At 38.4% G+C, this 12865-nt stretch overlaps 2 protein-coding genes across 6 annotated transcripts; one reads left to right on the top strand and one right to left on the bottom strand.

The window, feature by feature from the left end:
• Positions 1-190: 190 nt before the first annotated feature.
• On the bottom strand, positions 191-1756 carry ngrn (neugrin, neurite outgrowth associated). The gene is made up of 3 exons (XM_014988343.2): positions 1295-1756; positions 1083-1193; positions 191-856 (listed from the first exon to the last, which is right to left on the bottom strand). Exons 1-3 carry the CDS (start codon positions 1528-1530, stop codon positions 292-294), a joined length of 912 nt encoding a protein of 303 aa, XP_014843829.2. The 5' UTR covers positions 1531-1756; the 3' UTR covers positions 191-291.
• Positions 1757-2742: 986 nt separating this feature from the next.
• Positions 2743-11379, top strand: nfyal (nuclear transcription factor Y, alpha, like). Of its 5 annotated transcripts, none has more exons than XM_014988337.2 (10): positions 2743-2898; positions 3643-3744; positions 5604-5675; positions 6448-6594; positions 6751-6882; positions 7312-7414; positions 7507-7679; positions 8183-8356; positions 9124-9234; positions 10454-11379. In XM_014988337.2, the coding sequence occupies exons 2-10, from the start codon at positions 3664-3666 to the stop codon at positions 10508-10510; spliced, it is 1050 nt and encodes a 349-aa protein (XP_014843823.1). In that variant the 5' UTR covers positions 2743-2898; positions 3643-3663; the 3' UTR covers positions 10511-11379. The 5 variants fall into 5 exon arrangements, with proteins under 5 accessions (XP_014843823.1, XP_014843824.1, XP_014843820.1 ...); XM_014988338.2 differs by having other exon boundaries at positions 2744-2898; positions 7507-7661; positions 10451-11379; XM_014988334.2 differs by having other exon boundaries at positions 2744-2898; positions 10451-11379.
• Positions 11380-12865: the final 1486 nt, after the last annotated feature.

The raw sequence follows: 12865 nt of genomic DNA, 5'->3' as shown, positions 1-12865 counted from the left end.
TGAGTTGAATACATTTTTTTAAAGCATGTCTAATTTACTTTCCCTTCATTTAGGTGTTAATCTGAGTAAATTAATTTTATTAAATTCTAATAAAATATGTGGCTGTAATGTGAAAAGGATTAATACTGCAACATGAAAAGAAAAAAACAAATATATAAATTTAAAAAAAAGCAAACAAATGGCTTCAATATGAAATTCTAATTCCATGGATTTTTATCATTTCTAAGAAAATTATTTCATTAATTTCAGTGTACACATCATATTCATTCAGCATTTCAACTCATTCTGTCCTCAGGTTCTATACAAAAAGTTTCCCTCTGCATCAAAGAAATCGCTCCCCACCTGCACCACAGGCGCAGGTTTATCCATGTCCAGAATCTCCTCAAGTTCCTCCTCTGTCAGAACCTGCCCGTCCCAGCTCTCCTCCCACTCCTCCTCATCCTCTTCTGTACCAAAACCATCTCCGCCTACCGTTGACCCCGTCACTCTAGCCTCTTTGTAAGTCCCAGCTGGCAGCTGTGGAGGCTGAACAGGAACAAGAGATGCTGAACCTTTACTTTGAATCACCTGAGCCGGAGCAGTCGCAGAAATCAGAGCACCTTCTGTCTGCCCAGGTGTGAGTGTGGCTGGTGTTTGACTTTGAGGAAGCTTCAGTTTGTTCTCCTGCCTCCTGCTATCAGAAGGTAACGCCTGCTGGCTGAGTCTAACCATCACTTTTGCATCCTGTTTGACTTTTCTGTTGGGAGAGGGAGTAAACTTGCTCTTCAGGACCCTGAGGATGACGTCTTGGGGGACAGAGAAGCCCTCAGCGAGGCGCTCTATCGTCCACTCCTCTGGCTGCTCTTGCTTCAGATATCTGAAATAAGTGTGTGAAAAATGTCAGCAATCTAAAGAGTCATATTTACTTTCACTTCTACTAAACAATAGTTGTTTAGAGCCACAAAACCAACATTACTTTTTGTATAGGAGTAGAATCAACATTCACCATATACTTGGTCTAATAGTAACATTTCACCACAATTTTGCCTCTAGTTTTAGGTTTTGGGTGGAAAAAAATGTAGCACACACAAAGAGACCGTCACCTTATTTGCTCAATAGCATCCCACGTTAGTTTCCTCTGGGGGGCTCCTGGTGGAGTCATTTTCCTTCTTATCATATTAAACTTCACTGATCGCTGTCTCCTTTTCTCTTTGCTGAAAAGAAACATGAGATAAGCTGCTTACAATGATCACCCAGCGTTATGTTTGCATTTAGAATATGTTTTGGAGTTGTAATAATGTATAATGGTTCTTACTCCAGCACAGCCTGGAGCTTATCCTCCAGCACCTCCAGCTCAGGCTCTACGTCATCGTTGAATCTAGATATTTGTGATCTGGTTCTGTCTCCGCTCACATGGTTCTGTCCCACCCAGGTTTTGCTGTTGCCTCTGCTGGAGAATCTGACGCCGTTTAAACAAGCGGGGGAAGCCAAAGAAGGAGCAGAAAACCTAAAGAGGAGGCAACAGACCTGAAGAGGTCGGGCCATGCTCATAGACGGACGGGCTTCATTAGAGTGCAATACTAGCAAAAAGATTAGATTTTGACAGTCGGCATAAACTAAGACCGAATGAACGAATAATATTTTTGCATTAATACAAAGCGTGCCTTTATCTTATCGTAGAATAAACACGAGACCTTGACTAAAGCTCAATGCCTGGTTCTGACTTCACATGCGCTCTTCACAGTGTGGCTACTTCCGCAAACACAACTCAGTGCTATTAACTAATGCAGTGCTGCCACCTAGCGGGACGGAGGACATTTGGAGTAGCGCCAACATAAGCCCGAAAGAAATTAATTTTAGCAAGGTCCAAATGTCCCAAATTTTAATAAGCTTACAATTAAATCGATGATACATGATGACACTGAATTAAATAAATATAAATATGCTTATACTTGCCTAAATATTAAACAACTTGTTGAATAAATTATTGAATAGATGTAAATCACTACAAAATAATGAATTAAAAGTTAAAATAGCTGTACTTACTCTAAGTGTTCCTCTAAGTGTTGTTTAAGTACTTACTCTAATCTTCACCATTACATAATTTAAACTGTTAGTGTGATTCTGTAAGTATAGATCATGACCAGAACTTGGTACTTCGTTCAATTTATCGGAGTTGTTCATAATTTATACAGTAGTGAAGGAACTATAATAATATAATAATAATATAATAATAATAATAATAATAATAATAATAATAATAATAATAATAATAATAATAATAATAATACATTTGAGAGATAAAACGTTATATTTTTAATAATTTGATAATTTAATTTTTCGTTTTCTTTAACATCACATTTCAAAATGTATCTAATAAATTAATTATTTAATGTATTGCAACATCTTTGGTCCTTAGTTGTGTGTGTGTGTGTGTGTGTGTGTGTGTGTGTGTGTGTGTGTGTGTGTGTGTGTGTGCGTGTGTGTGTGCGTGCGTGCGTGTGTGTGTGTGTGTGTGTCCGTGTTTTGCCCCATTGTATCCTACATGTGAATGGAGAATTAACAGCAAATTATCAAACAGTGAACAGCACTGTTCCAAAATACACTAAATACTGAGTGTATTTTGGGAATAATATGTATACCAGGTATCACTATGTCACGACTAAAAAATAGTAATGCATATTGGTTGCAGCATGATTTTAATTTAATGGCACCTAATGATTGGCATATGTAGCACCATCCAGTGGTAGGTAGGGGTACTGCACCTAGATACGTCCTGTACTCATGTGTCACGCAGCTGCGCACCTCCTCCCAGCTGCCGTTGTTTCATTTGCGCCATTTTGTCCGCTCACTTTGTTGATTGGGTTTTAGCGTGCTGTACTGGAGCCAATCAGAGGGAAACCGGACAGTGAAGATACGGTAAGGGAGCCACGATTGAAGGCATTGGTAGTTGTCAGCACGGATTGGTTTGTCATGGACCAACCAAATTACTAACCCTGCTTAATGCAAGAAAAAAATTACATTTGAGAGTAATTTTGACCGCTGTGTCCGAGGACTTCTTTAGCCACAAAGACCTTCGTCTTCTCGTTCGGTGTTAGGCTACAGGGGGGAAAAAACATGAGCTCCCTGCTGCACTAATGTTAGCCTTTGTGCTAAAATGAGGGTTAAAGAAAGCGGCGTTTGCTAATGAAGCCGTAATCTCATCAGCGGACGAGTATGCCAGCTAATGTGTAGTTAAAGTTTGAAACAAGAAGCAAAACGCCCGACTTTTCCCTTGAAGATAGCGAGCATCCATTTTGTGCTTTCTAGAATTTACCATCATGCTCACAGCTAGCTCTCATAGCCTTGTTAGCCCCATATTATTACAACAGTGAATAAAACACGGATAGATGTTGCCCGTCTTGTTCTCCTATGTTGTTTGAGATATCAAAATTATGTTTTAAGGTACATTGTTGAATTTATTTAAGATAAGTAGGCGTTGCGTGTTTAAAATTAAAGCAACCAAACACAGCAAAAATTAAAAAAAAAAATAAAGAACGACGAGATAATAATCAGCAAAGACAGTCATGTTTGTTTGGTACAACATCTGTTTGCAATATATATATTTTTTTTAAATATGCGAATGTATTAATAACTGTGTAACTGTACATGCCTTTGTCTCAGGAGGATTGATCATATTAAAGCATGGAGCAGTACACCACTGCCACCACTACAACAGGGGAGCAGATTGTTGTGCAGACTGCTAATGGACAGATCCAGCAGCAGGTGAGACCACACTTTGAGCAGTTTATTTAATATTACTTTATTTTTTGATCACATTTTATTTTCTAAAGCAGTCAGATAAAAGGAGCCCTCAAGGAAGTCACATTTATTTTTCTGATATTTATCAACAAGCCCAAGGTTACTTCAACCAATGCCACATTTTAAGTGAATTGTTTTCTGGCAGGAAATAATGAAAGCACGTAACAAAGTGCAGGAAAACGTCCAATTTTTTAAAGGTTATCTGATTTAGTTGATTTATGATGATCTAAATTTGTTTTTTTGTTTGTTTGTTTTTTTTAACTGTTCTTTCTTGTTTGCCCTGCATCTTGCTATTCCTCAGCCATTTTGATTTTTGTTATTCGCCAATATCAATTTTCAAAAAAGCTTACCTGAATATAATAATTTCAAATAAATGAATAAATCCTTTTAAAAAATATAAATTTTAGCATATGCCTAAAATATATCTTTTAATATTTTACTTTGTAAAAATACACTTCTGTAAGGTTTGCACAATATCAGGAATTAATTTTGATCCTGTTGCTCAAAATGGTGATGACATAACTTAATTAATCCACATTTTCTGACTCTTTTCTGCCTTTACCATCTCTCAATGTCTTCACCTCTCTCTCAAAAAGCTTTAATATTAGACTGGAATCTATCCAATAAATTGATTATTTTATTACACACAGTGATATTGCAATTACTACTGCAATTTGACATGTTATGCAGTTCTAATTTCAGTATTTAACGCCATGCTTACACATATTCATGGTTCTTTCAGTAATAGTTGTCGTCCTTTATCTTGATACAATGATCAAATTGTTCTTATCTGGATTCTGGGTCGGTTTGATTTGTCTGTTAATTCGTCAGTCCATTTTATTTTTATTCCTATGTGTCACTGGTTTGTTTGTTGTCACTTCCATTTTGGACCACTGCGTTTAACCGATGCCTATTGGTTGTTGAATATTTCTGGATATTTTATATTATACAATCCCCAGAACCAGTGACTAGTTCTATTTTGGTTGGAAAATGACAGCATGACAAATTATGACCAATGTTCCAAGCAGGAGTGACACCCTGCTTTATAAACGATTCGTCGGTCACAGAACCGCATTTCCTTACCGGGTTCAACCATTGGTTGTCATAGTGAGAACAAAATGTTCCCAAAGCCTTGTGAAGTGGTCAGTTTTAAATGTTTACATGGAAGGCTGTTCCTTGTTGTAAAAGTGACCAAAACTTTGTCATGGTTTTCATTTATATTTAGTTGATTATTACAAAATACAGTTTTTTTTTATGTCTAAGGCTTGTTTACAAAAGCCATCTTTTATAAATGTTGTAATGTGGAACTTAGTTGTTTTATCCCATTAACCTAATCTTTACAGATTTTTTTTTGATCACTTTAACTGTTTTTGATGACTAGCTTTTTAAAACAATGTTGATAGCTTTGCTTTTCTATAGATTCTATAGACCTTTACCTTTATCAAGTGACCTAATCCACTTGTGTCCTGAAGTGACCAGTTTGATTCTGATATGAGTCGCTGCTGGTACCGGATTTCTGCAGGATCCTCTCAGAGCTGGTGGATACAATGTGGATGATTTTTTTTGAAAACATTGTACCAAAAACTATCCAGTCTGCGGAAAAATACTCAGGCAGCTTAAGAGCTTTTTCTCAAAACAATAATTAAAATATAAAGCCGCAAGGCTCGAGATAATGCAGACAAAACGTCCCGTCGTCCTCGATTGTGCTTTAATTATTTCCATCCAGAAGACAAAGATGACTGAAGTATCAGTCGGCGAAGGTATGAGTAATTCTGGGCTTTACCGTACTTGTCTGAGAGTGTAACGTCCTGCCTTGCCTGCAGACACAAGGCACAGTGACGGCTGTGCAGCTGCAAGCAGAGGCGCCGGGCCAGCAGGTGCAGACACTCCAGGTAGTGGTGTCACAGCCGCCCTGTCACTGCAGTAACGCTTTAATAAGTGACCAGTTTGCATGCCGTACCCAGGGCTGTTCTCATGACCTGTCTGTGGCGTTTTGAACCATCGTCTTTCTTGTCCCGCCTCCAGCATTTCCTGCAACTACATGTACTGCATGTTCCTCAGCACACTGTGTTGTGTTTTCCAGCCTGCAGTGTGTGCGGCTTTCCTCCAATGGCTGTGAAAGAAAAAAACAAAACAGAAAACGGGTCACTGTGTTTTGTCTAAGTTGTGTTTTTTCTGCTTTTAAAAAAAACAAAAAAAAAACAAGTTCAAAACGTTCTTGTTTTTTTCGATGTACTGTTGGAAGCACGAGTAATGTGAACTATATGGAGTTCAGCATTGAAAAGGATGCATCCACTGTCACTGCTGCCAGCTGCATCTCATTCATAGCTGTAATGATGATGTTGTCTCTGTCGTGTCATTTTTATTTGCATTATAACAACTGATGAATTCTCTCAGGCTTTTTCATTTGAGACTTATTTTCTTCCACAAGATGCATTTTATACAAGTTAAGAGTTTATAAATTCATCCTTACCAGTCGCACACATCTTCTCTTACACTTGTACATTCAGGAGACAAAACCTCACAGTGATACATTTCCAGTTTTCTCCAAAGTTTGGCGTAGCTGAGCTGTATTTTACTTGCATGCAGCCCTTCATGTCCCATGTTGGCGCTGATGGGTCACACCACGTCGGGGCCACTTTACCAGCTTTGTATTCCTCTCTGCAGGTGCAGGGGCAGCCCCTAATGGTGCAGGTGAGCGGCGGACAGCTCATCACATCGTCAGGCCAGCCCATCATGGTGCAAGCCATGTCTGGGAGTCAAGGGCAGACCATAATGCAGGTTCCTGTGTCTGGAGCTCAAGGTCTGCAGCAGGTAAAAGACGAGTGTCCGTGAAGAACCGTGATTAGATTTAACAGTCGTAGAATGTAATGTCACATGTTGTCCACGTTTATAGCGATGAGAACATTTTTGTCTCGGTTTTATTATGGTATTGATGATCAATTGAGATGCATTTAATTGTCTCCTTAGATCCAGCTGGTGCAGCCTGGTCAGATACAGCTGCAAGGCGGTCAGACTCTGCAGCTCCAGGGCCAGCAGGGTCAGCCTCAACAAATCATCATCCAGCAGCCCCAGACGGCCATCACAGCTGGACAGAACCAGGTCATTCATTTTGACAGTCTTCAGCATCATTGCCCTTCTGTTGTACCACAGAAGACAGAAGCTAGCAGCCTCTGCTTTCTGGTTTTGCTCCTGCAGAAACGGAAAGTGACGACGACAGTTGGATTTCTGATTATAAGCCGTTTTTAATCCAGCTGTTAACATTTCAAACTTTTCACTCACTCTGGGGTCTCAGTAAATGGACTTTACTCTATAGAAACATCATGATAGAACATTTTAGCTGTTCTGGTCGTGCAAACCGTTAAAATCTTTATGTATCACTGGTAATCTGCCCTGGAGCGTTCACAAACATGACTTGTCCTTTAAAAACACATTTCAGTTGCTAAACTGCTAGATAATTCCCTGCAAAGGGTAAAAATGAGTACAGGGAGTCTATATTTTCTAATATCTCTTCTTTATGCTGTAAATCAGAGCCAGCAGATCAGCGTACAGGGTCAACAGGTGGCACAGACAGCTGACGGGCAGACCATCGTCTACCAGCCCGTCAATGCAGATGGCTCTGTTCTACAGCAGGGTACATTTCTTTCTTCTCCCTACTTCATAAGCATATTTATTTATTTTTAGCTGCGAGTCTCAACAATGTCCGTGCTAATTATTTCTCTCCAGGAATGATCACAATCCCCGCTGCCAGCTTGGCAGGTGCCCAGATAGTGCAAGCAACAGGGGGCGCTAACACCAACACTACCAACAGCGGCCAAGGCACTGTGACCGTCACCCTGCCTGTCTCCGGCAACATGGTCAATGCAGGTGGAATGGTCATGGTAAGACCCTGTGCAGAGGTACTCAGCATCTTTATTTTTTTTTTTCTGTCTTTTTACATCTAGACTGACCTATGGGTGCAGAGTTTGGGGAAAACAAGAACCAACAGTAGCCAATTTCTGGTTTTGTCACAGAGGTCGTTGGGATCATTTCAGTGTTGTCTGAATATGTTAAGTTTTACTCTCATGAGTCATCACACCTGCTATGTGTTTCCTCTAGCATTTCCATAATTAATGTTCATAAGACTAATAGATTTTAATCAATTTTAATTTGACATGGTCCACCTTTTGGGGCTTTTGTTGATTTGCAAAATTATTTGACTGACTCTGTGAAAGCGTCGTCCCTCTGTTAAGACTAAGTACTTAAACTGAGAACGTCCGTTTAGTTGCAAAAGGTGTGATGGCTGTGAAGTGTTGTATGGTAACGTGCCGTGACTGATTTATACATCTGCATACTTTTAAGTATTAAACATGGTAAAGGTCTCTGAGTACTTTGTTCATGTTTCTTTTCCTGCGTTTATCAGATGGTGCCGGGTGGAGGCGGCGTTCCCACCATGCAGCGTATCCCCCTCCCAGGAGCCGAAATGCTGGAGGAAGAGCCTCTGTACGTCAACGCCAAACAGTACCATCGTATTCTGAAGCGAAGGCAAGCCCGGGCCAAACTGGAGGCCGAGGGCAAGATCCCCAAGGAGAGGAGGGTATGCAGTTCTTGTTTCCCTTAGAGAAAAACTGCAATAAACTGCCTTTACTGATGGTCGTCAGTAAGGCTCTTGAATAAGCTGTCTATCTAGTACCTTGTACTTTATGTGAAAATGGCTCAGATATTTAACCTGCAGTGGAAAAAGGTGGAACTGTTTTTGAACTGCACTAATTTATTTTGGCAACTGTTTCCATCTTGGTTTGTTTTTCACATCCCCAGCCGGGACGGTTGGAAGTTGTTGCATTAAGGCAAAACGAGTAAAAATACCACAGTTTCACAGTGTAGTAGCAATGTTTAGGTAGTCTAATTGCATCAGAGGGAAAGTGTAATGTTGCCATAGGACTGTGTGTGTACTTGTTCATATTGTCTGTTTAGGATCTTTTTGGTATAATCACTTGTCTTCTGAAGTTAACGGGGCTTATAGGCACCTGATCTTAATACATTGGACCCGTATTTATAGGCATAGGGGTCAGAGGTATGGAGCCAATTAACTTGAGAGAATGCCATTTATTCTTAATATAAATATAAATTTTGCAGCATGTGTGGGTTTTTCTCTTTTTCCTTCAAAACAAATAAACACAAACTATAAAACTTTATTATGAACATGGTGAGAAGCTTGCTGTTTTTACATCACGGAAAAAAGTAAAGAAAACTTCTGGTGGTGGGGTATGACCTTCTATTATCTAGTAGTAATACATACGGGAATAAATCAATGAATTATAATTTTTCATACATTTTTAAAATTAATTTCCTTGTCTCCTGCAGAAATATCTACACGAGTCTCGTCACCGTCATGCTATGCAGCGTAAGCGTGGAGACGGAGGGCGGTTCTTTTCCCCTAAAGAAAAGGAGGAGGCGGCTTTAGGCCTATCGCAAGTAAGAAGTTATGATGGGGGAGAAAAGACGAGCCCCAAAGTTGCAACTTGTCTGTCATACATTTTTAGGCTTTCATAATGGATGAGTAATTTCATATTTGAGATGCAAGCATGTTCCGAGGCATGTGTGAAAACTCTGGGAAATAATGGAATTCTATTTTATATTTTTCCAAGTCTGGATAAAAGTCAAAAACTGAGCATGGAAAATGCTATTACTACATTTTCTTTCTTATTTTATCATTTAAGAGATAAGCTTTAGAATTTTTACAGAGAGCTTCTTACGTTGACCTTTAGTCACATTCCAACTGATTGTCTGTTTTAAGATAGAAACAGAACCCGTGATTAAGCCATGCTTTCCCAAAACAGAATTGTAAAAGGGTCATTTTGTTGACATTTTTATTGATGTTTTTTTTGGCTTCCCTGTGAAGTACAAGGTTTAAACGTAAACCTGATGTTTTTAAAGATTTTGGAATTGTGTCTTGTTTAGCAAAGCACTAACATGTGGGTGAATTTTACAGATTAAACAAGAGAAATCTGACGTTGTTATTTACTGTATTTAATGCATGTGTTCTGGTTGTGTTGACATGTTAGATTTTAAAATAGTGCTTATCTAATTACAAGGGGAAGTAGTGCTTTACCACATTGCCAAATCCAACATTAGCATAGTTTTGCAGTCGAGTTCTTCCTCAAATGCACAGTTCCAAAAAAGACATTATACAATTGTGTTTAGACCTACAACTGATTATCTACATATTGGAATTATCTCTGTACTTGTATGACATTTTCTTGAATATGTTAATCTAAACAGCCGTTCCACACACATGCGTACAAGCAAACAAACAAAAAAAGAATTGAAGGGGGTTGAATAAGACTGACATGACACTTTCATAAACATGACATAACACCTGTCAGAACATGAATAAGCCTTCATGAATATTTATGACTGTTGTCATAAAGCGTCATTCGGTAAATTATGACACTTTTAATACAAAGTTGACATTATTCAAAATGTCTTTGTTATGACAACTTGACATTAGCCAAGAAATCATTACTGATATAAATTTGTTATAAAAGTATTACTGATTGCACTTTAAAAATTAGGTAACTTTATGTTATTAAAGGTAAAGTTTAAACAGTAATGATTTCTTGAATGCCATTTAAAATTAGCAGGAAGCCTTGTTAAAACTTCTCGTGATAAGTGGTTGCTCTTTTCGCAGCAGGAAATCGCCCCGGCAGCAACAGATGAGACAGTGACTCAGATGATCAGAGTGTCATAGCGTTTTCCCTGACATCATGACCTGCCTGTGACTCTTCAACCCAGCTGACCATCCGACACACTCTTCCGTAGTCCTCAACACACCCAGCAGTGCTTTCACTGTGGCGTTTTCTTTTCTCTCTCAACTTTTTTGACTGGTCTTCCAGGGAGCTGGCTGTGTCACAGCTGAGCCAGGAGACTTCTCTGGTCTTCTTCATTAAAATGGAGGATGTTATCATGTTGGCTGAGCCCAGTTTTGTTTTGTTTTTCTGTTTTAAGATTCTTTTTTTTGTCAACTCATCACCCGGGGAAAAAAAAAAAAAAAGAAAACGACAGTCACAAAGCCATACACTCTGACTCTGGTCTGTTGACAATTTGTTGATCTGCCTCCAGTTGACACATTTTTTTTCTTTTTAATGGTACCATATTTTTGTTGTTGTATTTTTTGTTTTCTGACGCATTTGTTACTTTATGCTACCCTGCTGTTTTGCATCATTGATTCCTCCTTTACATAAAAATGTAATTATTTAAATCCATGTACTTTTTGGACTTGCCCTGATGGCTGCATAGTACATGGTGCTCCAGAGATGTGATAGTAATGTGAAGACATTGTATAGAAGGACGACTTTTGTTCTGTGGATGCATTTTATACAATTTATAGTTGGACTTTGTGTTTTGCTGGGGGAAAAAAGAGCAATTCTTTGTAATACACACTTCATTCATGTATAGTTGAGAACTTTTCATCTGTAAGTCCACCTTGTTGTTTTTTTTTCTTTGTAGATAGAGATTTTTATCCATCAGCATCTGTCAATGTTAATATTTTTTTTATAAATTGTGAAAAGGACATTGTCTTCATAAAAACATGTCAATTAAAATTTTATTAAGAAATGAGATGGTTTGTTTCATTACTTAAGAACTAATTAGGAAAGCCCATGGAGTCTGAACTGGGGCAGACGTTTTTTGTTTTTTTTTTTTAACCAAATACAGTGCCATGTAAAACTATTCAAAATCCTGAACCCTTGTAACATTACGACCACAAACGTTAATGTGTTTTATTGGGATATTGTGTGATGGCACACAATGGCATGTATATATAAAGTAGAATCAAATAGACATGCTTTAAGTTTTTTCTTAAAAAACTAAACACATTGCTTGCAATTTATAATCAAGGTTTAAATCTGCTTCAGATATTTCATTTGTGAGTCTGCACATCAGTCTCTAGCTTTTGCCATTTCTCGTAAGTTTTTCTTCGGTTTGTGCTGTATTTAGCTCCATTTATATTCCATCTCCTGTGACCAGCTTCCCTGTCCAGCACACACACAGCATGGTGCTGCCACTACTGTGCCCCGGGATTTGGGGTGATAATTGGAAGTAGCAATTAGTTGCACTGGATTTTATAAATGATTATCAAAGAAAGGGTACTTAAATCTTTGAGAAATTTTTTAAGTAAGAAAAGTAAAGGAAAGTCATGTACTTTTTCCCCCCATTTTACAAATTTATTCTAATTTTTGACAGTCCATTCATGTCAAGAAGGTCCAAACAGCAGTAACTTGCAAATAAATGTGAGATGGAAAATAATGTTATCATAATTTGTAATAGGAGTTTATTTGTGCCTGGTTGTGTAATGAATTTACATTGTTCCCTTCTTTCCAAGACATTTGTGACCCCAAAGCCTTTTGGCCTCAATACATTTTTTTTGTAGAGGTACAGTGGCCCCTGCAGAAAGTCTTTCAAAGGAATGTATGATGGAGGGCGGGGGGGACTTATAATTCTGGTGTGACACACTAAGTGCCAGGTTTTCTTTAGTTTAATTAGGATGTTGTCATATAGGGTGGAGTGAGATCCCTACGTTTGCTTAATTTGGAGCTACACCTAAGGTCTTAAGGCACAAAACAATGCTCTTTAAGCCTTTATAAAAATATGTTTACTTTTTTATTATTATTATTATTATTGGTTTTCATTCAACATGCAAACTGATACATAACAGTACATAGTATCTCGAATATTTTCTATGTACTCGAGTATTCTCTCTCCGACGACCCTGCCCAATTCATTATATTAATATTTAAAACAGGCTGAAACTATTTAAAAATGTGTTTTTTTTTCTCAGTCTATCCCTGTTCAGGACCCTTTAAACTCAATAAGTGCAGCAAATCAGAAGCGGTGGATTGTCTAAATGGATCTCAGAGTCAACCAATCATAGCAAAGAAGGCGGGACTTGTTCTCAGCCTCCTTGGCAACGGTCAAACAGGCTTTAGGGACTAAGGTTTACTTTATGCAAACTGACGACGAGTTATACAAGTAGGAAGTAAATACTATAAAACTCTTTACGAATACAATTTCCCGTCTTTCTGTTCTGAATCCTGTCCTCCGGTTG

This window comes from Poecilia mexicana, unplaced genomic scaffold (assembly GCF_051168715.1).
Source record: "Poecilia mexicana isolate PSO_F unplaced genomic scaffold, ASM5116871v1 scaffold_7, whole genome shotgun sequence".
Classification (NCBI taxonomy): Eukaryota; Metazoa; Chordata; class Actinopteri; order Cyprinodontiformes; family Poeciliidae; genus Poecilia; species Poecilia mexicana.
This window is presented reverse-complemented; position numbering and strand designations above follow the sequence as displayed.